The 26,858-nt window shown below is 58.1% G+C and overlaps 6 protein-coding genes across 6 annotated transcripts; 1 reads left to right on the plus strand and 5 right to left on the minus strand.

The window, feature by feature from the left end:
- Window positions 1-1,017: 1,017 nt before the first annotated feature.
- On the minus strand, window positions 1,018-9,653 carry CHGG_05113 (uncharacterized protein; the record flags this gene model as incomplete). Its single annotated transcript, XM_001224326.1, has 7 exons — window positions 1,018-1,261; window positions 1,312-1,693; window positions 2,051-2,979; window positions 3,179-6,686; window positions 6,862-7,683; window positions 8,020-8,954; window positions 9,058-9,653. 7 exons carry the CDS (start codon window positions 9,651-9,653, stop codon window positions 1,018-1,020), a joined length of 7,416 nt encoding a protein of 2,471 aa, XP_001224327.1.
- Window positions 9,654-10,433: 780 nt separating this feature from the next.
- On the plus strand, window positions 10,434-13,206 carry CHGG_05114 (uncharacterized protein; the record flags this gene model as incomplete). Its single annotated transcript, XM_001224327.1, has 3 exons — window positions 10,434-10,538; window positions 10,660-11,492; window positions 11,829-13,206. 3 exons carry the CDS (start codon window positions 10,434-10,436, stop codon window positions 13,204-13,206), a joined length of 2,316 nt encoding a protein of 771 aa, XP_001224328.1.
- Window positions 13,207-13,337: 131 nt separating this feature from the next.
- CHGG_05115 (uncharacterized protein) lies at window positions 13,338-15,817 on the minus strand (the record flags this gene model as incomplete). The annotated part of the gene is made up of 2 exons (XM_001224328.1): window positions 13,338-14,213; window positions 14,852-15,817. The coding sequence occupies 2 exons, from the start codon at window positions 15,815-15,817 to the stop codon at window positions 13,338-13,340; spliced, it is 1,842 nt and encodes a 613-aa protein (XP_001224329.1).
- A 920-nt stretch (window positions 15,818-16,737) lies between these two features.
- Window positions 16,738-17,767, minus strand: CHGG_05116 (uncharacterized protein; the record flags this gene model as incomplete). Its single annotated transcript, XM_001224329.1, has 3 exons — window positions 16,738-17,103; window positions 17,172-17,342; window positions 17,408-17,767. The coding sequence occupies 3 exons, from the start codon at window positions 17,765-17,767 to the stop codon at window positions 16,738-16,740; spliced, it is 897 nt and encodes a 298-aa protein (XP_001224330.1).
- Window positions 17,768-19,975: 2,208 nt separating this feature from the next.
- On the minus strand, window positions 19,976-21,739 carry CHGG_05117 (uncharacterized protein; the record flags this gene model as incomplete). Its single annotated transcript, XM_001224330.1, has 3 exons — window positions 19,976-20,108; window positions 20,208-21,302; window positions 21,363-21,739. 3 exons carry the CDS (start codon window positions 21,737-21,739, stop codon window positions 19,976-19,978), a joined length of 1,605 nt encoding a protein of 534 aa, XP_001224331.1.
- Window positions 21,740-22,689: 950 nt separating this feature from the next.
- On the minus strand, window positions 22,690-24,001 carry CHGG_05118 (uncharacterized protein; the record flags this gene model as incomplete). The annotated part of the gene is made up of 3 exons (XM_001224331.1): window positions 22,690-23,192; window positions 23,710-23,854; window positions 23,963-24,001. The coding sequence occupies 3 exons, from the start codon at window positions 23,999-24,001 to the stop codon at window positions 22,690-22,692; spliced, it is 687 nt and encodes a 228-aa protein (XP_001224332.1).
- Window positions 24,002-26,858: the final 2,857 nt, after the last annotated feature.

Here is a 26,858-nt window from a genome sequence, read left to right on the forward strand (position 1 = left end):
CCCTGACGCCACTACTATAGTATCTCGGTGGCCAGATGTCCCTGATGGCTCCCCATCGTCGGCTGTGAGGTCCACGCCTTCCTATTGCGAGGGTACTCGGCGGATGCTGGGGGCAAGGCCAGACTCTCGTTGCGTTGAGAGTGTAGATCGTTGCGTGGCTAAGGGGGCAGTTGATCGAGGCGCAGTAGGATCAGGGGCGAAAGGGCCTGTATTGCGGGGCCTACCGCGTAGGTCCTCAACGCGGTCAAACTCCTGATACCGTAGATACTGGTCATCATCAGCAAGAGACCTCCCCAACCACTAGAAGGGGTCAAAATCTAGGTTGGTGCGTTGTTTGGTGGTTGTGTTGAAGTCAAGGCAGTTGAGCTGGCTGGCAAATGGGTAGTGTAAGCTATGTGGGCTGTGTGGGGCCTGCGGCAGAATTCGCCGTTGTACCTTTTTTTGAAAGGGTTAGGGTTATGTATGGTGATCACAGTAGAAAGAGCCGGGGGCCACAGTAGAAATAGACACTCTCTTTTAAAAACGAGGCCGTCACGAGCTACCGTAGGAACCGTCACCGCATACCGTAGGCCTAAATTCTGCCCACACAAATCCCTAACCCTGGCCTCGCGCAACAATTCTGCCGCCCCGCCTTCGGCAATTCTGCCGCACTTCCAGCTTTCTGCGCGCGTGCACGCATCATCATCACCACCAACCCTCGCACACCAACAGCCATTGCAACTGCGCTGCGCGCGTACCTTCAGTAAGCGCCCCAGCTGTTTCGCGCGCTCTACAGGGCTAACCAGCGATAGATATGGCGCTTTCAGAGCTCGACTCCGACGCGCACAGCGATGCGCACAGCGATGCGCACAGCGATACGAGCGCGCGGGGCGACGCGCAAGCGCAGTATGGTATGCCTTGCAGCCATAAGCTCTTTGAGCGCTACCAAGTTAAGAATCTGATGCTGAAGAAGGAGGACTTCCATCCATACTAGTGGCTGGAGAGAAGCCTCGTCGACGAGGATCAGTACTTACAGTATCACGAGTTTGACCGCGTCACACAGTTGCGCGGCAGACCACGCGGCTCTACAGCTTTTGCCCCTGATTCGACGGCACCACGGCTCACACAGCCCCCTCCACAGCCGTCGGCAACGCCCCAGTCAACAGCAGCTAGCACCAGGGGACACTCAACAAGAGCCAGGGGCACCAGACGTGCCACATCGCGCCAGTCAGGCCTTGCGCCGTCGATACAGCGTGTTCCATCGCAATGGGAGGGCGTGGAACTGGTTGAGGCAGAGCCTGGGGTCTCCAGGACGATCAATGGCCTAGAAACAGCAGCGCGCGCGTCCAGACGTGCCCGGGACGGTCAATCCAGAGGTTCACGAGCGCGGGGAGGGCGTGCGGCGCCTTCAACACCAAGAAGCACGGCTGGCGCAAGCCGTGGCGGCATCGCGAAGCGAGGCACGCAGGCACGGGGTCGCCAGACGGCCAGGGGAGGCACAAATGCAGCTGTGGGCGAGGCGGAAGGACCGTCTCAGGGTGAAATGGCTCGGGATGGCCCGCAGGAAGGTTCACAGCGTAATTGACGGTTTCACGCGCACTAGTTGGCTGTGCGCAATTCCCAGCGATGGGCGTGTTATTGTAGGAATCGCGAGAACTAGCATAGGTAGCCAGAATTAACGGCTTGGCGGCATCGCTGTTTGCGCTGAATTGCGCTGCGATTGATTGCACTGTGGCAATTGACGAGCGCTGCGCGCGCATCGCGAAGGCGGTGAGCGATTATTTTCACCGCCTACCTTACTAGGTAGGCGGTGGGCGTTGTGGGGTGGTGCTACGGTATGCGGTGACGGTTCCTACGGTAGCTCGTGACGGCCTCTTAAAAACAGCCCCCAATGCCGTCCCTCCTCACCATTCTTTATGCCCCTGAACTGTGCACCTACCTCGCCCTCACCACCACCACCATCAAATGCACCCCCCCGTCCCCCAAATCTTTCATCGCCACCCACATCGCCGCCCAGAAAAAATCCGGCAACTCCATCCTGCTCACGGCTAGGTGCTTGCCTGACTGATACGATGGCAATACCGCCTCACAAACTGCTCGTCAATCAACGGCACCGGATACGCGTCTCCCCCCAACACGTGCTCTCCAACCATGGATGCACTCTTCATTATCTCGCCCGCGGTCTCAGCCGTAAAGCCATCCAAGACGGCCGTAATGCGGGCCAGCGGGCTTGTCGGATGCTCGGCGGCATGGTCCAAGGCCCGTTGCTTCCAGACACCGAAATCTATAATCTCCTTGGGCTCCCCACCGCTGACGGCACCGACCATCTTGAAAAAATCGGTCGAGGTCGGCGCCCGCGGATTCAAGAAGTCCCAGTCGCGGCCGGGCCGATCAAGCTCACCCGTCATCATAACGGCGACGATGGTCTTGGCCAGGTAGTCGACGGGCAGCACAGCCGACAGGTCAGCCGCCTCCAGCGCCGGGAACGCGCCCATCTCAAGGCAACCAACCACCAAGTTATGCAGAAAATCGCCGCGGTGGTGGCGGAAGTGCCCCGTCTCGGCCGACGCCGTGACGTACGGCAGGCGGTAGACGGAGGCGCGGCCCCCGCGCCACCGCGCCGCGGCCGCCAGCCGCTCGGCGGCGTACTTGGACGTCGCGTAGCCGTACTCGACGTGGTCCTCGCCCACGTCCAGGCCCATGTGCTTGGGCAGCGTGGAGACGGTGGACACGAGGTGGACCGCCACAGCCCGGGCCTTGACGCCTTGCCGCCGACCGCCCGTGGCTGCTGCCAGCCGGAGCACCTCGTGCGCGCTGACAATGTTGGGTCCCACGTACTCGTCCAGAGGCCGCATCCAGTCGACCAGCCCGCCGGCGTGGCAGATGGAGTCTACTTGGTTTGCCAGGTCGGAGAAGGCCGTGGTGGATAGGCCAAATAGGTGCTGGGCCATGTCGCCGACGATGGGTCGGATCAAAGGCGCGAAGCGATCCTCCCAGAGACTGTACTCCTGCAGTGTGGTTACCACCCGTTGCTGGGCCGCGTCTGTGTTGTTCGCGCGCACGAGGCAGTGCGTGGTGATGCCTTGCTTGAGAAGCTCGTGCAGGATGGAGGCACCGACGAAGCCGGTGGCGCCGGTGAGGAATACAGAGTCTGGACGTCTAGCGTCGTCAACGTGATCCGAACGCTTAAACGTGATACCAGCATCGAGACACCCTCTGCGGACCGCCGCCATGTTTAGTAACCCCCCAGCAGACATGGACGCCACCGATATCCTTCAACGGACGGTCGACCTCCACATCAAGCGGGTGGCTAAACCCCAACGCCTTGGCAACGACTTGCCGGACCATGTCTAGCATGATACCGAGGTGCTGTGATGGGTTGGCCTCACGCAATACATCGCGCAGATGCTTCTGGGACTGGGAGGGGCCACCGTTGGGGGTTTTCGTTGTGGTGACCCCGTCCCGTTGTAGAAGCGAGCGCAGCAGCGGCGGTATGCCGCCGCCCTGTTCCTCATAGAAGGCCCCGAGCCGTGCCGTGTCCAGCACAGCGGCCAGGGTTAGTGCGCGCTTGCTGGCAGCAGCCTGTGCGAGCAGATCCAACCCTTCACTGGGTGCCAGTTGGTCCAGGCCGAAGTTCGCGAGGTGGGCGTTGGTCGCCGGGCCAAGCCGGGACGCCATGCCATCGCCTGCCCAGGTGCCGTAAGCTACTGAAGTGGCTGGTAAGCCTTGGGCGTGGCGCAGGTGCGCGAGCGCGTCGAGGTAGGTGTTGGCCGCGGCGTAGTTGGCAAGGCCCGGCATGCCCATGACGCCGGAGAGCGAGGAGAACATGACAAAGATGTCCAGGTCCATCCCGCGAGTGGCTTGGTGCAGGAGCCATGCCCCGTACGCCTTGGGGGAGATGGTTGTCTCGCACTGCGCCTGTGTCATGGTCAAGAGGATGCCCGAGTCGACCACCCCGGCGGCGTGCACGACGCCTCGCAGCGGCCGGTCTTTGTTAAAGGTTGCCACAATGGAGTCGATGCTGGCCGGATCAGCGACGTCGCCGGCCATCACGGTGACTCTGACGCCCAGCTCGGAAAGTTCGGCTACCAGCGCATCCGCACTGGGGGCTACCACCCCCTGACGTGAGGTCAGTACCAAGTCGCGGATGCCGTGTTCGCTTGCTAACCACCAGGCCACGCGCGCTCCAAGGTTACCGAGGCCTCCTATTATCAACACAGCACCGTCCGGTCGTACCAACCAGTCCTTGGCGCCCGGTAATGGCGCTGTTATCGTCTTGTGGATGCGCTGCATCCGTGGAACAAGCACCCGACCCCCGCGCACGGCGCATTCCGGTTCAGTACTCAACAGCAACGCTGACGGGAAAGAGGCGTCGGTGGTTTCCTGGCCCAGGTCGACCAACCGCAAGTTCAGTCCAGGATGCTCGCTCCTAGCAGTTCTCATCAGACCCCAGAGCAACGACCCTGCCCCTGGTCTCATGGCCCGATCATCAGACTCGATGCCGACACCGACAGCATGGCGAGTGACCCATATAAACGGAGGCCTAAAGCCAGTTTGAGCTGCCGTCTGCAACTGTGCCAGCGCCTTGGCGATCAGATCTCGCGTCTGCTGCGATGTCACGTCGGTGTCTGTGTCCCAGAGGCAGACTATGCCGTCCAGCTTTGCGCCCTGCTCTAGATCGTCGATTTGGACCAGTCGGAATCTGGCTGCCGATAGGGCGGCTGTGACACTCGTTGTCCACGTCGAGTTTCTGGCGGCAGCATGAACCAACAGGGCCCATGTCCCGCTGGGTTCCTGCTGATGAGTGCCATCCGTCTGGGTTGGCTCCCACTCGATGCTGAATTGGAAGCGGTCATTACCGCCGCCGTTGGAGGCACGGTGGGCGGTATGGTTCAGACCAATGCTGGTACCATTGGTACCATTCAAGCAGGCAGCCGTTCCCGCACGTGGCTGCTTGTAAGTGCGCTGGAAGGCATAGGTGGGCAGCTGTACGCGGCGACAACCAAACGGCTTGAAGTAGGCTTGCCAGTCGAGGGGGAAGTGACGCATATGCAAGTGGGAGAGACTTTGTTGGAGGACCTCGCTGCCGTCCTTGCGGCGTAGGAGAGACGGCAACCAGGAAACGGGCCTGTTGTTATCGTTATGATGGTCTGCGAGACACTCTGCACCCATGCCACAGAGCACCGGATGCGGCCCTATTTCTAGGAAGACGTTGACCCCCTGACGGGCCAGCGTCTGGATCCCGTCGGCAAAACGAACCGGCTCGCGGACCTGCCGCAACCAATATCGCGCCTGTTCAAGCTGGCCTGGCTTTGCCAATCTGCCGTCCAGGCTGTGGATAATCCGTATCTTGGGCGGGTGGAACTGCACCGTCTCGGCTACGGCTAGAAAGTCGGCCAGCATGGGGTCCATGTACCGCGAGTGGAACGCATGTCCGGCCATTATCAGCTTACTCTTGTGGCCCCGGGAAGCGAAATGGCCCGCAATGCTTTCCAAGCCATGCGTAGTACCGGATATGACAGTCTGCGTGGGCGTGTTATATGCAGCAATATCAACCTGTGGAGTATGGCCCAGCGCCTTGACTGCTTTGGCGACCTCAGCGGCGCTTGCCCCGAGTGACACCATGCCGTAATCGCCGGCCTGGGCTTGCATCAAGCGACCGCGCGCCGCCACAAGCCGACACGCGTCGGGCAGGTCGAGGATACCCGCTACGTGGGCAGCCACGAACTCGCCCAGGCTGTGGCCGAGGACAAAGTCCGGAGTCAACCCCCAGCTCTGCCACAGTCGCCATAACGCCACCTCCAAAGTGAACAGAGCGGGCTGGGCAAAGTCGGTGCGGTCGAGCAACGCGGCTTCTGTACTTCCGGGGTTCGCCCACATGACATGGAGGAGCGGCAGTTCCAACCCGGCGCCGTCAAACTCGGCCGCGATTTCGCGGACCGCTTCCCCAAAGACGGGGTACACCTCGCTCAAATTCTTTCCCATACCTAGCCACTGACTACCTTGGCCAGTAAAGAGCATGGCCAGCTTGTTGTTGTCAAGTGTCTCGGCGACATGGATATCACTAACAATACTGCCAGCAGTGCCAGGCAATGCCGAGCCCAGCTTCTGCACCAACTCAGCCTTGTCCCGGGCCATCAATACCAACCGCTTGCGGAGATGGTTACGGGTGGTTGCGAGGGAGTAGGCCACGTCACCGAGACGGTCATCCGGTGAGTCCAAGAGATGTTGGCTAAGCTTCTGGGCCTGCATGCGCAGGGCCGCGCTGGTGTCGCCCGAGATGAGAAATGGCAGCATGGTCGGGAGCACCCTCACTGCCGTCTCCCCGTTACCCATGTGCGCGAGATGTGCCACCCTCGGGGGCTCCTCAACGATAACGTGAGCGTTCGTACCGCCGATGCCGAACGAACTAACGCCCGCCCGGCGCACCCGGCTCTCCCCTGCCTTCGTCGACGGCCACGGTCGTTTGTTCAGCACCGGCGTCATGTTGGCGCGCTTCCAATCCACGGCCGGAGTGGGCTTAGTGACGTGCAATGTCTCCGGCAGCATACCGTGCCGCATAGCTAGCACCACCTTGAGCAGACCCACGAGACCAGCCGCGGCTTGCGTGTGGCCGATATTCGACTTGACCGAGCCGATCAAGAGAGGCTCCATATCCTTGCCACTGCCCACTCGGCCCGGCCCAAACACCTCCGCCAGCGCCATGGCTTCGATCGGATCGCCCAGCCTCGTGCCGGTGCCGTGCGCCTCGACATAGTCCACATCCTCAGGCCGCAGCCGGGCCGCGGCCAGCGCCGTGCGGATGAGCCGTTGCTGGGCCGGGCCGCTGGGGGTGGTCAGGCTGGCGGCGCGGCCGTCGTGGTTGACGGCGGTGCCACGAACTATGGCATGCACGACGTCGCCATCGCGCCGGGCGTCCGCGAGCCGCTTCAGGACGACGGCCGCGGCGCCCTCGGCCCACCCGGTGCCCTGCGCGTCGGCCGAGAATGACCGGCACCGGCCGTCGGCGGCCATCCCCCCCAAGCCGCGAGAACTCGACGTGCAAGCCCGGGTTCAGCAGCAGGCTCACCCCCGCCGACACGGCCATGTCGCACTCCCCCTGGCGCAGCGCGCTGCAGGCTAGGTGTGTGGTGACCAGCGAGGACGAGCAGGCCGTGTCGATGGTCATGGCGGGGCCTTGAAGCCCGAGCTGGTGCGAGATGCGGCCGGACATGGTGCCGCCCGCCGAGCCGGTGACGGTGTATCCGTCGAGGTCGGCGAGGTCCCTGACGGCGCCGGCGTTGAGGGTCTGGTGTGCGAGGATGTTGCTGGTGCCGACGAACACGCCCGTCTGGCTCCCGCGTAGTTGCTCCATGGTGTAGCCGGCCCGCTCGAAGGCTTCCCAGCAGGTCTCGAGCATCAGATACTGGGCAGGGTCCAGCCTGCGTGCCTCTCGCGGTGGGATGCCGAAGAACGATATGTTGAAGGAGTTGATGGGGGAGGGTTGAAGGAATCCGCCACGGCGAAAGCTCGCGTCGCTGATGGTGTTGCTGCGATTCCAACGGTCGTCGGGCACGTTGCCGATGGCATCACCGCCGCGCTCGAGCAGTTGCCAGAGATCCTCGGGTGTTGCGATACCACCCGGCAGCCGGCAAGCCATGGACACAATCGCAATGTCATCATGTTGGTCAGCGACATAATCATCCACAGGAGCTTGCTTGCTGGCTTGAGGTTTCGGGTTATTATCAGATATGGCCCCCGGTGAGCTACCCCCGAGATATGCCGCCAATGTCTCGACTGTGTAGTGTTCGAACAGTTTGGGGACAGGAACCGGGCGGCCAAGCTGTGTCTCTAGCTCTTTTTGTACTCGAATGACCCGCGCCGAGTCACCCCCTATCTGGAAGAAATTATCCTGCACGCGGATGCGGCTGTGGCCGAGAACTCGGGACCAAATTGCCAGTATCTGACTCTCCAGCTCCGTAGCAGCTATCACGGCGGTGGCGGTACAGGGAGTCCCAATGGGAGCCACCGGGTCTGGAAGAGCTTTGTGGTCTATCTTACCATTAATCGTCACCGGGAGAGCCTCCATCTCGACGACAAACGCCGGAACCATGTAATCGGGTAGGCGCTCTGCCAGCCAAGGGCGTAGCACCTGGTCAAGCGCCTTCTCTGTCTTACCCGCCGAAGCAATAGTAGCCTTTGGCACGCAATAGGCCATCAGCTGGTCATCACGACAGACGACAACCGCCGCAGAGATATCCTCGCGTGTCATAATGGCCGCTTCGATGTCCCCGACCTCGACCCGGTAGCCGCGGATCTTGACCTGGCCGTCCATGCGGCCCAAGACAGTCAACTTCCCGGGTGCCACCCACCGCGCGAGATCTCCGGTCCGGTACATGACCCCCCCATCAAAAGGATTCTCCACGAACCGGGCGCGACTGAGTTCCGCATTACCGCGATACCCCCGCGCCACGCCCGCTCCGCCGACGCACAGCTCCCCTTCGTTCCCCAACGGCACGGGAGCCAGCGTCTCCGGGTCGAGCACATACAGGTGCCCATTGACGATGGGGCTCCCAACTAGCACCCCCGCCTCCACGTCCCGCGGCTGCACCCGCCAGATGCTCGCGTACACGGTCACCTCGGTCGGGCCGTACAAGTTCCACACCCCGCCACTACCACTCCCACCACCACACGCCAGCAGCAGGCGGTCCGCGAGCACACGCGACATCCCCTCGCCGCCGCACAGGATCTTGCTCAGGCGCGGCTGCCCGCCGTCGCCAGGCCAGCCCGAGTCCAGCAGCATCTGCCACTGGGTCGGGGTAGCCTGCATGACGGAGACGGCGTGGCGGTGCATGAGGCGGACAAGGGCGGCCGGGTCGCGCACCTCGCGGCGCTGGGCCAGCACGGTGGTGGCGCCGCGGAGGAGAGGCAGGAAGAGCTCTGGCACGGCCATGTCGAAGGAGATGGTGGTGATGGCGAGCAGGCGGTCGGTGGGGCTAAGGCCGGGCGAGGAGAAGGCCCAGGGATTGGAGGAGGTTGAGCACGTTGCCGTGGGTCACTTCGACGCCTTTGGGTTGGCCGGTTGAGCCGGAGGTGTACATGACGTAGGCGAGGTCGGTGCTGTGGACGTGGACTGCCACGTCCGGGTTGTTGTTGTTGCTGTTGCTGGTGCTGGTGCCGCCAAAAGGGGCCGGGTTCATGTTTGCCGCGGTGGTGCGCAACACCTCCTCGATCGTCAAATACGACACATTACACCCTTCTGCAGTGAAGGCGTCCAGCATCTTGGTACTGGTAACGAGCAGCTTGGGGCTGGCGTCGTCGAGCATCTGGTCGATGCGTTGCCTGGGCAAGTCTGGGTCGATGGGCACGTAAGCGGCCCCTGTCTTCCAGACCGCCAGCAGTGCCGCAACGAGGTCGACGGAGCGGTCCAGGGCGACGCCCACAAGGTCGCCCTTTCCGATTCCTCGCCGTACGAAGGCTCTGGCAAAGTGGTTGCTGAGCGAGCTGAGTTGTCCATAGGTGAGTGTCGTGTGGCCGCAGATGAGGGCCGTCTTGTCGCTGTACTCCTCCGCGGTACGCTCGAGAAGTGAGTGTATGCTTTGTGATGCATGTCTTGTGGGACCATCGGTGCCGTTGGTCCGGAACCCGGCAACGGTCGCCGGGTTTCGGTTGTCTTTGGCTTGGGTAGGATGCATCGTGTTCCCGTATCGATCGATAACAAGTGCCAAAAGCAAACGGGCTATGGAGTAACGGGTTGGTGAACCAAGGCCACTACGTTTAATGGCCAGCGTGTGAAAGGGGAAATATCCGGAACACCGGGACGGTGAGGTGCAACGTACTTGGGATGGCTTGTCACTTCAACAAAGATAAAACACCCATCCACATCCTCATGGCATCTAGTCAAACTTGGATATGCCTGGAGCTGGGCTTCACTCCAAGGTTTGGCCGAGCGCTGGGTTTCTTGAGCCTTGTTATCCCCATTAATCAGCCCAAAACGCGCCAATCTACAACATAGGTTTGGGGGCCTAATGGTACATGCATGCACAACCCGGTCAATTTTGACTCAACTGATTCCTTCAGGCTTGGTGGCTAGTGTGACATGGAGGAACTGGGATGTGTACGGAGCCCTTCCGATCGGCCCCCCGGACATGCCGGGGCCGATACGTCCGGGTGGGTGTGATGAGAATCCTGGAGGATGGCGTGGTGAGCTTTCAAGGGAAGGGAATACCTGGTAGACAGAGTCCGAGTCAGATACGAAGTACGAGGGCGAATGATACCCAATATTCAAACCAATGCAAGCCAAGATCTACACTCGGACTGAGACAGGGGATAGAAGCTGGGGGGGTCCTCCGATCTCAGCCATCGCATGAGGCAACGGAGCGATTTGTAGCCGAGCTCTTCGAACACCTCACGCTGACTTTCTTGACGGCGTACAGAGTCCAGCGCTTGCCTTGCTCTGAAAATCGCCACCCACCATGACCATTGTCGCAGTCGCTGGCGGCTCCGGCGACCTAGGCCGTCTCATTACGGACTCCTTGCTGAAGACCGGCAAGCATGAGGTTTACATCACATCAAGAAAGGTAAGCAACATACCCACCTTCACTGTCTTGTAAAGTTGTTAACACCAGACCTCGGTAGAATGTGAACACCACGTCCCGCATATCGCCGTTGACAGGCAGTCCCTACTCGCCTCTTATCCAGACCGACTACTCGTCAGAGGATGCTCTGGTCGAGCAGCTCACGGAGAGGAACGTCCGGGTCGTCATCTGCACCTTCATCATGGACTGTGATTCCGCCTCCGACGCCCAGCTCTGCCTGATCCGAGCCGCCGATCGATGCCCCTGCGTCGAGCGCTTTATCCCCTCGGAATTCAACGTCGAGTACGACGTCGGCGACGACATCCTCCCTTACCCAGAAAAGCGATTCCATGTGGCGGCTCGCCGCGCGCTCGAGAAGACGACCACGCTCGAGTACGCATACATCTACCCGGGCATGTTCATGGACTACTTCGGCCTGCCTCACGTCCCGAGCAGCCTGCGCCCGCTCTGCTTCTTTGTCGACCCGGAAAACGGGCTGGCCGTGCTGCCCGGTAACGGCGAGGCGAGGATGAGTATGACATTTACGACAGATGCGGCGCGATATGTAGCGCTGGCGCTCGAGCTGGACAAGTGGCCGCGTGTCATGACCACGGCGTCGAGCACCGTCTCGTTGAACGAGCTCGTCGCGCTCTTTGAGAAGAGTCTCGGTCGTAAACTCCAGGTGCGGTATCAGCCAGTGGAGAAACTGCTCAAGCACGAGGCTTTCGACCTCCCCACGAACGTGGGTATAGCAAGTCGCTTCCCTGACCGGTTTCCCGGGGGGTTGGAACAGCTGCGGGGGCTTATCGCTGATCTCGAAGCCGGCGTGGCGCTTGGGGGATTTGACTTTGGCAAGCTGGGGGGGCATCTTGACCTGGTTGAAGCGTTTCAGGAAACGGCCCCCGCGCCAAGGTTGATCGAAGACATGGTAGAGGAGGCCTGGAAGGATTCAAGGGAGTAAGTAGGGGGGGGGTGGGCTGGTACTACCACCCGTGTATTGCTGTTAACCCCAGATGGTTCGGGTATGAAGGTGGTCCGAGTTAGTCCGAGTGCTCGCTTACATACATGCGATCTTCCTGCGTGGCGGATTTTGTCTCTGTCCGGGCACCCCGCCTCTTGGATACATGTGCAGGAACTTGCCCGGTGCCGATATAATGACACCCGCCTCTGCTTCTGACGAGGCCGTACCGTACCTCGTAGCCAAGCGGTATTGCTAAACACGTCCACAATGGCGCCCACAGACAAGGCACAACCCCACCCGTCATGGGTCCAAACCGGCCCTCATACCTACAGGCAGCCGTACGGATTCCAAGAGGTGCTTTACAACGCCATCTCGGTAACCCCCGGATCACCGGGCCTCTTCCTGATAGGCTCGTCCGTCACCTTCAGCCACACGGCTTCCTCTCCCCTTGGCGAGCTCTCCCCCGACGCCCTAGCCCCTCTGCTCCGCAACGCCTGGCTACAGGTGCGCCAGCAATACCCAGCACTGGCGGCCCACAACCCTCTGGAGGGCAAGACATACACGTCCCCGTCATCGCCAGCGGACCTCGAAGCCTGGCTGGCCGCCACCTTCATCGTGATCCCCGACAAAAACAAGACATGGCATGACCTCTGGAAGACCCTGGTCAAGACGGCGCACATGACCATGTACTACCTCCCCCAAACACGCCAACTCTTCCTCCAAGGCGAGCACCACACGCTCGACGGCCGCGGACTCATGAACTTCTGGGACCGTTTCTTCCGCGCGCTCGCCTCCCCCACCCCCACGCACTCCCTCCTCCACCGCACCGATGGCTCCGAAGTCACCCGCCTCCCCCCCCGCTCCGACGACCTCCTCAACACAACCTCCCACCCGCCCAACCACGGCGAGCAGCGCGCCGCCAAACTCCTCGCCCCGCTCGCCGCGCTGACCGCGCCAATCTCGCTCCCAGTGCGCACCCCGCTGCCGGCGCCCTCCCCGCACAACGCGGCCCGCACCCTGCACGCCCCCGCCGCCACCACCGCCGCCATCCGCGCCGCCTGCAAGGCCCAGCGCCTCAGCGTCACCGCCGCCTGGCACGCCGCCGCCGTGCTCGCCACCCAGGCCATCCAGGCGAAGCGCTCCGCGGGGAACGTGAGGGGCACGCAGTTCGCGTGCTTCGGCAACTTCGACCTGCGCCGCTACTTCCCGTCGGACGAGGACGACGACGCGCCGAGCGCCCTGAGCAACCACCACGGGGTGCTTCCGTACGTAGTGGACGCATCGCCGGGGCGGGCGTTCAGCGCGATGGCGCGCGAGCTGGGCGCGTTCTACGGGCAGGACCTGGGGCGGGGAGACGGGGCGGTGTGGAGCGCGCTGGGGCCGATGGTGCGGCGGATGGTGCCGGCGTTTGCGGCGCTGGCGGCGGGGGCGCCGAGCGAGGAGACGACGCCGGCGCTGTCGAGTCTGGGGGTGGTGGATGAGTTTGTGAAGAGTAGGTATGGCGCGTGGGGGGTCGAGGAGGTGTGGTTTGGGGATACGGTGACGGGGCCGTGGCTGGAGCATTTCATGTGGGCGTGGCGGGGGCGGTTGGTGCTGAATTCGTGCTATAATCCGGCGTTTTACTCGCCTGAGGAGGTGGAGGAGTTTAACAAGACGGTGTTGGAGGTGTTGTTGGACGGGTTGGGCGTGGCGGAACGCGGTAAGCTTTGAGATCTGGTGGCACAGAGGTGCGGTGTGTTGCGAGCATAATGCCCGTATGCAATTTATTCTTGTCTCTGTGGTTTCTGAAGGGCATACATCGTAAACCCGGCACCTAGCCCTTGAAAAGTCCAGTCGACACCTTAACAATACGCCTCATCCACCTCCCCGTAGTCACGCTTCCACACGCCGGGACTGTCCTTCAGGAACTGGGATCGGAACCCGATCATACGCTGCCCCCGCGGGCTGAGCGTCTTGGCAATCTCCTTGGACACGATAAACGGATACGCCTCTTCCGGCGTGAGATAGGAGCACTGGAACACCAGAGTGATAGCCCTCCTCGTAAAGTCCTTGGTGCGGTTGGCGCCGCCGCCGTGTACGACCTTGCCAGTGATGAAACAGGCGTCGCCCACCTCCATCTCGGCGGGGATGGTGTCTTCGGGCGTTCCGTTTTGCTGCAGGTCCTGCCACCTGTGGCTTCCGGGGATCACTCTGGTCGCGCCGTTCTCGTCGGTGAACTCGGTCAAGGCCACGACGAAGTTGACGCTCGCCTCGGGCGCGTCGGGGCCGCTGTACGTAAAGATGGGGAATTGCCATTGGTCCCGGTGCAGCGGCTGCGCCTTGCTCCCCGGGCCGATGTCGATGACCTGGGCCGAGTTCATCCAATACCCGCCTGCGTCTTGGAGATAGATCTCCTCACACAGCTCGTGGATCAGGTCGTTCTCGAGGATCTCGTGGCGAAACGTCTCGCTGAGCGCGACCACGCCGTTCAACCGCTTTGTCTTGTCGCCGTGGAAATCCTTGAGCCATTCCTCGGACTGCTTGGAGCCCACACCGATCTTGTCCATGGCAGGTTGGACCTCATGGTTGAGCCGGCGAACTTGGTCTTTTGTGAAGAGGCCCTTGATGATGACGGCACCATCCTCGCGCAGGGCTCGAAAGACGGCGTCGCGGCCCTCGGAGGGCTTGACTTGCTGTAGCTTGGGCGTGGCGGGCATTTTGCCATGGAGCGAAAGCAGCTGGCGTGAATTGGAACCGCTCGTGAGAACTGAATTTCATCTTCTATCCGCCTGCAGTGTGATCTGCGGAAGAGATGCTCGACTGGGAAACAAGATGACATGACGCAACATTGAATCCTTCCACGCATGCGCCTCCAAGTTGCAGGGAACTAGTTGCTGGAGATATACTCGGACTTTGCGGTGCGAAGGATCCTAAAGTGCGACTATCTTGTCCGAGTCGATGCCCGCTAGCCCGTTCTGTCCGCGGCCGAAGGTGATGAGCACGAGACCGGGCCAGTCCATCCTCTCCGGCGCGGCTTACGTGCAGGAAACAGGCTCCAATGCTGAAGTTTACGGAAACCGCTGTTGGTTGCCGCTCTCGCTGGGGGTGGGAACCGGTGAGGGTGGTATATCAGGCTGCATATCCGGAAAGGGACGCCCACGTGGACTAGAATAATGAACCCTTCAACACCCCAAATCGGGTGTAACATTCAGCTCGGAATGGCGGCTTGGCTGGCGAGTAGGCTCCCGGCAACGGTGAGTGAAAGGACAGGCGAGATGAGATACGATATCTGGGGAAATGTCAGTTAGTGGACACCCCAACCCAAGTTAACAAGGCCTGGACTTGCCTGTTAGTAGCCCCGCGGTCATTTTCTCACTCTCCTTGGTTCCCTCAGCCACCTGAATCGAGGGTGATGAGCTTCATGGCGCTTGGTCCACTCGGGCATCATCATCAAACAAAACCACAGAACCGGATCGGAACCGAGCAGGCTAGTCTTGGCGGCGAGGACGTAAATAACACTAATGGAGACGGCAGGCCAGGCGATGAAGCGGACAAACAGAATGTACAGGGTCGTCCCGAGGGGCAAATTCATGCCACTCTCGTTATTGGCCCTGGCCTCCTTGGTAGAGCAGAAGAGGGTGATTCCGGCGACGACAACAGGCAAGCTGACGAAGAGTCCCCCGATTTGTTTCAACGCTGAGGTCAGCCAGGCGGTAAATATGCCTCCGTCGTCCGAGCTGTTGAAGAAGGCGCGGTGAAATGGCGGGACTAAGCCGACAACGGCGCCGACGATGGCCCCGAGTAGTGGCGCGTTAAAGAAGTCGAGGATGAATAGAAACCACCATTTGGTTTGGGATGACAGACGATTCCATCTCTGGGGGGACATAAACCAAGGCCGGCGATGGTCAGGTTTCGATGTCGGCTTCCCGCTCTTGCTAGGGAGTGAAAAAGAAAATGAGCTGCGTCTCAGGGGATGTGGTGAGTTTGGTAGTTGGCTATCCAACAACCGAGTCTCTTCGTTGGCTTCCACGTCTGGGGTTGAAGCAGCGGTATGACCATCTCGACCCCTATTGCCATTGCCGGTTTTGTCATCTTCGTCGTCCTCGTCATCGGCGGCGTGCTCTGAATCGATTAGGCGTGGCCCTACGGCGAAGGTGACGCAGTTGCTGATGGTCGAGTAGACTAAGAGGTAGGCCTTGGCTCGTTCGATGGCTTGTTTCGCGGTCTCGTCGGTCACGATGAGCGAGTCCAAGATGCCCGTGTCTTCGAGCGCTGTGATGAGGAGCAATGGATAGCTTGTGCTGTTGTTGATCAGGATGGCCGGGGTGACGAAGCTCGGCATGTCCAGAACGCGATGACCCCAGAGACCAACCAAGGAAGGAGACAATATGAACGATAATGCGCCATATTACAATCACCAAGTACCTGGGTGGCCGAAGAGGCATGGAGCTCGGAACCGACCTTGGTGAATAGCAGAGCTGGAAGGAAGATGCGGGGCGCAAATCTTAGATATGGATTTTGGTGTCGGCGCGGCCGATGACCTTTAAGGTGGGCAGCTATTCCTCCAGATAGTATACGAAGGAGGACCGATAGGCTGGCCTGAATTGCGGCGATAAAGGATGGTAGGAAACCGGTAGACATGCTGACGGCGGTCGGGTATGGTTTGGGAGGTATTATTGTGGTGTTGAGTGGTTGGTTCCTGTATCGCCCTCGGGAGGTTGATTATCAATGAATTAATGATCGAATTGTGGTGAAAATATTATTTGCGGTCCGTCTGGCAATAAACTTCTTAGCTCCCATGGTCAACAAAATCAGGTACAAAAAAATACAGAATGTGTGAGCACACGGGCAGTTTCCTCTCTTGGCAATGACGTTTCGATGTGGCAAAAACGGGCTTGAACATGTATGAAATCCGGCTCTTGGAGCAAGAAATGTGGGTGCATTGCGGTACCTGCATTACTGGATGTATCAAATTCCTTGCAGGCACATAAGCTTAAAATGGCTCGAGTATACTTGCGGTTAGTTGGGGTATAAAATGAGGGAAAACTGAGCTCTTCATCGGCTGCCCTTGGAGTTATCAAGATCGGTTCGGGAAAACATGAAATTGGCAACAGAACTAGGGACAGAGCTGGTACTCGAACTAATACACAACATGACAAGGAAACAGACTGGGATAACAAGAATAAACCCAACGACACAAGCAGCAGCTACAACCCTAAATCCGAGGCCTCACCAAACGAACCCAACCCGCGCAGCCACCCCTCAAGCCCCAGCAACCAACTTCTCCACCACCTCCCTCAACTCAGTCGTCCCATACCTCGTCTTACCCTCCGTCGGCTCCGGATTCACATCCAAAATCCCGCCCGGCAAATAACTCTTATTCATCTCGGCATAATAGCCCGCCACCAGTGGCGGAAAGACAGCCGCATAGAAAGCGTCCAGCCCCTCCTTCGGCACGGGCCGCAGCTCGATGCTCTTGCCCGTGGCCTCCTCAAAGAGCTTGTGCACTTCCGACGCCGTGTAGGGCCGCGGGCCGTGCAACTCGAAGATGTGCGGGTTGGCGGGGAGCGGGGTGCCGGTGGCGAGGACTTCGGCCGCGCAGATGGTGCCGATGTCTTTGACGGCGATCTGGGAGGGGGCGGTTAGGGGTGGGTGGTCTTTTTGTAATAAGGTTGGAGGGGGGGTTGGTTGCTTACCATGGGCAGGGGGTGGTCGATGGGGGTGAGCGTGGTGTAGAGAAAGCCTTCGGCCAGCGTCTCAAGGCCCATGCCCCAATTCTCCATGAAGAAACCGCAGCGGACAAAGACAACTTCGGGCGCAGCATTTTGGAGGACGACTTCGGCCTCGTGGTTGCTCAGGATCTCACCCTGGATGGGTTACCAGTTAGTGGAGGGCCGCCTTGCGTGATTTTCATTGCGAGTTTGCGACTTACAGTTCCGTGGCCATACTGCGCACCCATGCTCGACACGAGGACCAGGCGTTTAACGGAGGCCTTCTTGATCGCCGCCTTGACATTCTCCGACACGAGGCGGGCACGCTCGACGACGTCGGTGTTCTCGTAAAGAGGCGGGGTGATATGGAAGACGGCGTCGGAGCCGGAAAAGTCCAGGGTCGCTCCGTCGTCGACGTCGCCCTGCACGGCCTCGAAACGGGGGTTGGACTTGAATTCGGCGGGGACTTTGGCGAGATCGCGGTAATAACCCTTGATGGTGGGGTTGGAAGCGTCGGCGAGGAGCGTGCGGATGGCGGCCTGGCCCGTCCTGGGAGAAGCTGGAACGACGGTGATCTGCATGGTGGAGTTGGAATTGGGGATGTATGTTCCTTTGGTGGTGTTGAGTGTAGCTCGTTGGTTGAAACTGAGAGTGTGAAAGTTGTACGAGGTTGGAGGAGTGTGTGTGCTTTATGATGTCAACTATCGACTGAGACATGACGGCGTTGATCCGTGGTTTATAATCCGCATGCAGCCGCACCGGAATTCCAAACCTCACTTCATAACGCCGAGCTACATACTGCCATCCTGCCGCCGCCTAAACCTCAATCGATGGGGCTGACGACAACTTCATCGTGGGCCTCGTCATTAAAGTCTCCATTTTGACGCGGAAACACCAACTAGTATTCAATAGCCTCCATATTTGGTGTCGAATTAGTCAACAACTGGAGGAGAAGACCGACTTCCAGAGCAGTCTGACAGAGGGTGTCTCTTGGCAACCCCCCTTCTTTTGCAATGTGAGAATCGCTGTTGACTAATCAGCCAATCAACAGTTCACAGGCCGCGTGAAGAGACGCGTTAACCCACTGGGAATGGTGAAGACAAGCGAAGCCAAGCAAGATGACGTTTTGTGGTTCTAGTGCCTGTCAGGCGGGGGAATCTTAAGCAACGTGATTAATAATGCTCTCCGTCTAGGCTTATCGTTTTCAACAACGAACACTATGCTAAATCACCGCCATGATTCCTTGTCAGTCGCGTCCCCTCAAATCCCTCATGGTTTCTGATTCCTCGAGACACTCCCATGGAAGATGGCGCCGCATCGTTCTCAGTCAAAACCCCCAATTCCATGACCGGCTCGTTCGGACCGACCCGATCGAGTGAGGGGATCTTACCCGGGCGCCAAGTCTCACCTGCGATCCATTCCTCGCCGAGATCACCTCTTTCAAAGTTCAACCCATCCCAGCGAACCGAGCTTTGCCCGAGGGAGGGTGAACTCAACTCGGATCATCGTTCATCCCAGCTCTAAAATCAAGATCATGCCAAGGCTAATGTCCAGGGGTGCGGGAGGAGGTTGCCGTCGGACAGCAGCGAGAGCTGTTCGTTGATATGCTTGGTGAGCAGCGGCTCGAAATTCTTAGCCGTTTCTCGAGGCCTGGCTCGACATGGTGAACTCGCTTTGTGGTTTGACAGTCGCATTGAAGCAGTCAAGTTCGATGTTTCCGTTTCTGGCGAGGAGGATGGCGTCCCGGGGGATGATTGTGGGCAAATGGGGACGACAGGGCCAGCCGGTGATGGTACTTGGCGGGTGTAGAGCCTCATCTGTCTAGTATGGCTCATCCCCCGTGCTGGCCCCGTTTATGTCGTGTCGCGACTCGCGGGGCATGTTCCACGGCCGCCGTCTTCCTCGGGCAAGCCCTCGCCAACTCGTTTCTGTGTGGATGGTTGGTGGTATTGGACCATGTACTACCCAGGAAGGCTCAACTTCTTCGCAGTCTGGACACCTTGCCCTCCTGGACGAAATACCCAGGCTGTAGTTATCCCTCGGCCTGTCGCATTCAAGCCGTCTGTTGGTTCCTCCCTGGCATTTGACGATGTACGGTAGCTGCTCGACCTCGTGCAGGCAGCTATATCTAACTCTTGGGTAAAGTTGTTGGCACATGGCGGATCTGGCTTGTTGATGGGATGTTAGTTTACTCGAACGAAAAAGAGAAGCAATGAGGGCACTGGGGCCTTAATACCTGTAGATGCGCTTATGAGTTGAATGCAAGTTGAAGGTGCAACATACGGATTAACGACGCATTTATGGACCATCTACACACCCACGGGCCACAACACTGCCCAGTTCACTAGTTGTCCATGGGAAATTAGGATGACGCAGAATTGCCCAAGGCATCGAGCCGAAAAACCACAGGTGACCATTTCCACCAGTCAACACCACCCAAATGGAAACTATTGGCTGGGGCGAAGGCAACTTTTGCATTAGCCCCGCAATCAAGACAGAAGGCCTCCTCAGCGACTGTCGGTGAGCATGACACGCGATGGAGTAATTACGCCGGTTTGTAGGGCCTTGTTTGTGGTGCGCGCTCCAAGTGTCGAGAACATGGAGATGACCAGAGCACCCTGCGGTGGAAAAGGCAAACTGCGGTGTGTTTTACTCTCCTTAAGACATAATAATGATGAAGTAACTGGAGCAAATATGGTCATGTTTCTCTAGCAATATCAGTTGAGCACACCGGTTCCCCGAACCCCCCCAGCCGCCTAGCCTTAGTCTCCAGGTTCCGATATCACCCCCTACTTCCAAGTCAGCGACGTGACATTTGCCCTCCACGGCTCTACAACTGGCGAAGCACAGCGTATATCCGTCCCCGACGTGACGCAGGTGAGCTCAGGCACCAGAGTGCGCACCTCTCCGCCGAACAAGACTCTACAACACGCACCACAGTTAGCATTGAAGCAGCCTGGAAACCGACACCCCCTTCACCATCTCCCGCAAGCAAGAAACTCCAATCAAGAATCAACTTACGGACTCCCCCGATCCAAATCCGCACACGTCCAATTCACCCGCAACCCCAAAAACCCACTCGCCATATCATACCTCAACTCACACCCCGTCGGCGCCAGCGCAACATCCCCCACCGACTCCAACACGCACCTATTCCACGGCAGCTCCGCCGAGCTATTCGCCTCCCCCCCACCCACTTCCACCCCCTCCACGACCACAATCGCAAAATTCCCCGACGCCTCCCCCGCCGTCTGCAACTCCATCCCAAAGCGCGCCGTGACCGTCTCGCTGTGCGCCGTGGTGGTGTTGGTCTCGAAGCCGTTGAACCACCAGGCGGGCGCGACCAGCGACGAGATGGTGCAGCTCTCGGCGGTCGGGAGCGGGTCGTTGAGGGAAAAGGGTGGGAGGAGGGCGCGCGCGGTGGCGTTGCCGCGGACGGGACCGTCCGTCGTGCCGCCGGAGCAGAAGGTCGTGGTTTCGGTGGCGGTTTGGTTGAAGACGGTGCATTCGAGTGGGAGGGGGGTCGTGCCGCTGCCGGTGATGGAGATGCTGGGGGGTGGGGGTGGGGGTGCGGAATGGTGGGTGGGTACTATGCTGGGAGGTGGGAGGGGGGAAGGGGGTTGTGGCTTACGGCTGGGCTGGGCTTGGTCGTCGCAGAACCAGGTTTGGTTGATACCGAGGGTGAGGTTGTCGGGGTCGAAGGAGAGCTCCGTGTGGATTTGGTACTTGTCGGGGCGGCGATATGCGATTTGGCCTTCGCATGATAATGGTTGTGGCCCACTGGCAGCGGTCAGAGTCCCACCGCAGGAAGCCGTGTACCCTAGGTGGTCGTTCTTGATTATGACGAAAGCGTTTCCGGACTGGCGCAGTCCTGACACTTTTCGGAGATTTATCTGGCTGGCGACCACCTCCCAGGCCGGCGTCCCCGAGTCGGCCGTGCAGCCTGGAGTGTCATGTCCCGGCGGCCCACTCACGTATGATGGGGTAATCTTGACAGGAGAGGAAAGGGCAGCTTTGGCGAGCAGTGGTGTTGCGGAATGGCATGTCGTGGTTTTGCTCTCATCCGTTGTGCAGTTCAGGGCGACTGAGCTGTTACCAAGGGCCGAGAAGGTGAGCCTGCAGGATTTGTGGGTTAGCGACGCTGGTCGGTCGGAAAAGGGGAAGCTAGGTACGTACGGTTGACTTGGGGTCAGGTCATTGCAAGGCCATGTCTCATTGAACAGAAACCAGGCCGTCGAGGTGTCGGCCTGGAAAGACGCGATGAGCGGTTGCTCAGTCTGATTCCTGCTCCGGCAGCTCTGCCATCCCGATGTTGGGGTGGTTGAAGTGCATCTCAGTTCTGTTGTAACGTTTGTAGCCCTGTTGAGCGCGTGGAACGCGGCAACCGTAAGGTCCCCTGCTATCTGAGAAGTGAAATCTTGGACAAGCCAGCTCGGTGTTGTGAAGGAATTGGCGGTGCAACCTGCAGTTATTTGTGCCCAAGACAAGCCATTCCCAATCATTGGCCCAAGGACAGCAGTCAGCGCTGCAACTGGCAGGAATCGTGCCGCCATTTTCACCCGCTGTTGTTCTCGTTGCTTTCAAGTCATGCTGCGCAACGAAGGATGGGACCCAGCTTCCGGAAATTGGGCATTTTGAATGTTTGTAGGAATCGGCTGTGAGCTGTCAGCGACCCCGCAGCCTAAAGATACCAAGAAGGGCCAGAGTTTGGAGGTATATTTAGATGAATCTATTCCGGCTGTAATGGCTCGGAGGAGCACCTCTGGCTGAAGAGCCGGCAGTTACCCTGATGGTCGAGTATGCGGTCTGGGCTGCCATGTTGACCCGGAATTCGGACATTTTAGACGATGGCATGTTATTATTCTACAACGCGGTTTATCTTTGGAACGCAACGAGTGTCCAGCGCAAGGAACTCCTTGTGCCGTCACAGGGAGAAGGGTTATACGTTCGCTTTCACCGCACCCGAAAAACGAAGTCCTCATCGAATGGGCTCTTTGCCACAATGACTTTTAATGAAAAGCCTCTGGGCAGTAGGATGGTTTTAGTGTGGTTTAAAATTCGATGTAATAGCCAAAACTTGCTCATGGTACCGTTTTCTCCCCAGCACCCCACCCAAATTAGCTCCTGTGAACCTTTGTGAAACTCCATGTCCTACCAAAACCTGAACTCCAGAATCCTGTATGAAACCCCGTTCCTAACTCCAAACTCCAAACTGAAACCCCATTCCCAATCCCCAATCTCCGGGGGCTCACCCTTGCTTAGGCCGGTGAGGGAGGCCATGTCGCTCTCTGCTCGAGCCGCAATGTGTGACGAACCTACTTCAGGACCCTGTCCTGTTAGGGTTCAGCTTCGGTCGAAGGTAGTCTCTCAAGGGTGCTTAGGTTCGGTGCAGCCAAAGGGTGCACAACAAAGGCTTTGTCTCAACAGTAGGTTCTCGAGCTTGTAGCGAACTGTAGTTGTGATTGCTAACTGGAGAACCCCCAGGACTCTCCAGGACGAGTGACTATATACTGACTAACTTCCTTTGCTCAGGTTGCTCATGGGTCTTGGCCCTGAGCACCCTGAGCACCTCGGTGCTTGCCCATCCATTGGCCACGTGCTTACTCTTAATGATTGGTTCGGAGTATTGCCAGCGTACCCCGCCGGCCGGCTGCATGCGGCCATAACCGTGACACAATGTCTTCCGGGATGGTTCGGGGGTGGGCCCGCGACATTGCGGCGAGTGTTTTCTCGAGCAGCGGCAAGTCTCGATCTTCGCCATTGAAAGGAGGTGCGTCGGGCATGGCCTTGTACTTAAGCCAACAGATGTCCTCCGCCAGCCACTTTGGCAGAAGTCGATCCAGGTGTGCAACCCCTTGTCCATGCCGTACTTCTTGGGCCAGTCTCCAAAGAAGTGCTTGTCGATGCGAGCATCAAATCTAGGGCCCCAGACCGGACCATTATCGCGATGAAATGCAGAGGAGCCGACGACGCCCGGCTGTGGTGCCTTGACCTCTAACGCCCCCTCTGCGTTTCATTGCGAGTAATAGTGCCGGTCTGCCAGGGCATTCACCATGGACTGACCTCAACGACCATCGACAGCGAACCGGATGCGCCCGATTGGTTTTGGGACCAGCCTGGCCCCAGAGAGCCGGGCGGATCCTTTTCTTTTTCTTTTTTTTTTGGGGGGGGATTTTTTTGTGATTTTGTTGTTGTTTTTGGTGATGTGTTTTCCTTTTTCTTTTTTTGGGGGATTTTTCTTTTCTGGTTTTTGGATGTCGTCGGTATTGGTCTTGGTCGCCAGAGACAAGCCTTTTAGGACCCGGCCGGTGGCCTTGCATGTGGTTAATGACCAGGACCCAGCCGGGTATCTTTGAACCGGGCGAACCCATATCCTTGGGACCGACCGGAGACAACGGAATGAGAACAAACTCGTTGACCTCCGGACCGAGGTCGCCCTCAAAGATGCTATATTCGGGCCCCGGTCATCCCTGCATGGCTGGTTAGCAAGAGTTCAAGGTAGAGTAAGGTCCAGAAATCCTACCGTCTATCGACGAGGCCACCGCCAGATGCCCAGTTAAGCTTGAACACCCGGGTTGGGTTTGGCACCCCGGCGGCCGAAGCGCGAGGAAGAAATAGCCGGCACAGCGCGAATCGAAATGGCAGGGCCGCTGATGTTGCGTTGCGGCCTGTGTTTGTGAGGTTAGTGAGTGACACACAACAACAACGAGGATGGTTTGAGCGAGTTAGACATACATTGCCAAGTCGAAACGGCTGGCCGCCTTCTTCCTTCACACTTGCCGCAGGCCGCAGAGGACCCGAAGGAGCCTGGCCATGGTCAGCACATGGCGAGAAGAAAGACAGGAAGAAAAAATGGAACTGAGTGAAGAAGGAATGACATACCTCATGCGGGCCTTTGGCAGGGCCACCACCCGAAGACAGTGTAAATTGTGCCCCCCCCCGCCCCCCCTTCCCCTCCCCCCCCTTCCCCTCCCCTCCCCTCCACCGCCATGTCCTCTTTCTGCCAGCAACGGCAGTTGGGGGGTGCCGGTTTTATGGCATACCTGCGAGGGCAGCCCCGACAACTGTTGATAAGATGGGGTTAATGTCATGTTCTTCAAACTTAGAGCATGTAACAGCATGTGGCGATGACCGAGTTGAATGATGGTGGATATAAGAAGCTCAGTGAGCATGGAAAGAGACAGGCAAAGGTGAGGTAGGGTGGGAAGATATAAGAAAAGGCAAGGAAGAACAGGAAAAAGTGCCAACGGAGAGGGAGGATAGGAAGGGAAGGGAAGGAAAACGGAGAGGAGGTACGGGGAGGCAGAAAACCCACAAAATAAAGAAAACAGAAATGAGAACACAAAGAAGACAACTAACCCCGCAACCGCAACTCGGACACGATGGCATTATACCATCGTTCCTCGTTGCTGGCATGCCCGGCCCGCCACGCCTTCCACAAGGCCTCCTGGTGGATCTTCCCCCAGCAACTACCCGACGACACAAGGTGGTCCACCAAGTGCCGTGCTTGGGCAGTTACCGGGATGAAGCTCACCGATTCTGGTTTGACAAGTCAGCATAGGTAGGGAAGTGTCGGCTGGGGACCGGCCAAGAGGAGAGGTGAGAGAGAAAAACTCACGGCTGTGGAAGTCGAGAAGGTTTGAGTTTCCGGAGCTTAATGGGGCCAGTAAATGTTAATTTCCGGAGCCAGCGACGGAGCAAATCGCTGGGAGAGCGGCCGACGATGGGCAGCTAGGGCGTAGGGATAGGAGCGAAGAGGAAGGAAAATCGAGGGCAGCGAGGGGGACTCGAGAAGGACAAGGAGTTAAACGATGAAGGGATGAGGGACACTCACGACATCTTTGTCTTGTTTGAATTTTGAAAAAGAAACTTGAAATTTTGGTGGTGTGATTTTGAGTTTGTGGTTGAGGGAAGAAGAACGAGGAGGGCTAGAAGAGATTTATAGACCAGCAGGAGAGTGACTGCAGCGCATGCCTCAATTGAGGAAGGCAACGCCCCACTGCACAAGTTGAAGAAAATGGTTATCGCACTGTTAAGAACAGGGCAGGAGTGAAAACCTCTACTGTGAATGCTTCTGCTCCCTGGCAACCAACTTAGAGATGGGACGAGATTTTGATCACAGCCGATCCAGGCCAGAAGTTGTCCCAAAACAACAGGGAAGGGAAATGATGATGTGATAGACACTTGTAAGTTACTCCCTTTTCTTCACTGTCCTCCCCTCAGTGATGCTTGTTGGCGTCTTGTCAAAGAGTCAGCACTCGGTCACCAGAGCTAGACTTAACAAAGTTGAATTAGGCTTCAGTTGTGGTTATTGTCTCTCCCCGTGCTCTGGCGTTTGCAGACACCATCAAGCATCTACCATGGCAATGGAAAGTATAAAGTCAAGGCCGGCTTCCTACCGATAGCTTTGCTAGCAATGAGAAGACCTCATCCCAGTCTCAGCGGTGAGGCTGATTCGAAAGCATCATGAGCAAGAATTGGCTAGAAGCAATTAAACAAGGGAGTGAAGCCATGGCCAGAGACTAAAATCAGTGTCTTGCTGAGTCTAACAGGCTCTGGGAGGCTCTGAGCAGTTGCGACAACAATCGTTTGTCGATGACAAGGGGCTATAATCATTATCCTGGGGAACCCACCAGTGATTTAGACATCAGGCTAACATATTTGTTAAACAGCATTACATCGTGTTAATCCTCGATAAAGACATCTTGACTCATGGTCCTGCCTCCTGGCAAAACGAAAGACAAGCGCGAAAGTGGGGACCGACTCCAAGAAAGGTTCAAAGAAGACGATGGGAAAGGTTTGGGGCACAGTCTCCTAGCCAAGAATTTCCCTTGGTCTTTGAGGATGTTTGTTGCCGACATTCAGGGGCTGAATTGGTTGGTCGGCGGGGAGACGGAACCAGGGCCACCAGCACACGTATACTGGGTGAAGGTTTTACGGGCAAGAGGAGGGCGCAAGAGAAAGAAGAATATCACGAAGAGGAGCATAATTATGAATCAAGGGATAACAGAAAGAGGAGGCAGTCAATATCATCAAACTCTAGTTGGGCGACAAATGACCAGAAGGGCACCGGCCGAACGAACTCGCTATCGGGACAAGTGTTGTCTTAAGAGATGGATATAACTATAAAACACAGCGGAGAACCACGTCGTGAAACTCCCGTGGTATTTGACTTTGAGAGATGCAGGGGAATCACAGACAAAGCGGATACAGTACCTAAGGCAAGGGAACAAGGACGAGCTGCTTCCTCAAAACCGCCAACAATCAGCAGGAAATGAGAACTCTATCAGAAGGGTCGTCACAAGTACAACAAAGGAATTGACGAGACACAGTCCCTCATTTCTGGGTGGAGTGCGGTTGACGGACCACTGTGGTCAATCTTAAGTCAAACATCCACTTCCCCTCCCCCACTCCCCCCCCCCTCCTCAAATTACGGGCAGATATTTTGAATGGCGTCTTGCTGATTCCGATTTACCCAGTCTAGAACCCCGGGTGCTAAAGTTCGGTCTACCTAGGTTGCTAGCATGGATCGGGATCCAAAAAGCCGAAGTGAACGACTATTTCAAAATGTAAGGCATGTCCAGAAAGACGGGTATTAAGCATCCAAGATGGTATTACCCTCTAAATATCTAAATGTACATATCTAACGCTTCGCTAATGTAGACGGTTTTC

Source organism: Chaetomium globosum, genomic scaffold (genome assembly GCF_000143365.1).
Source record: "Chaetomium globosum CBS 148.51 scaffold_4 genomic scaffold, whole genome shotgun sequence".
Lineage (NCBI taxonomy): Eukaryota > Fungi > Ascomycota > Sordariomycetes > Sordariales > Chaetomiaceae > Chaetomium > Chaetomium globosum.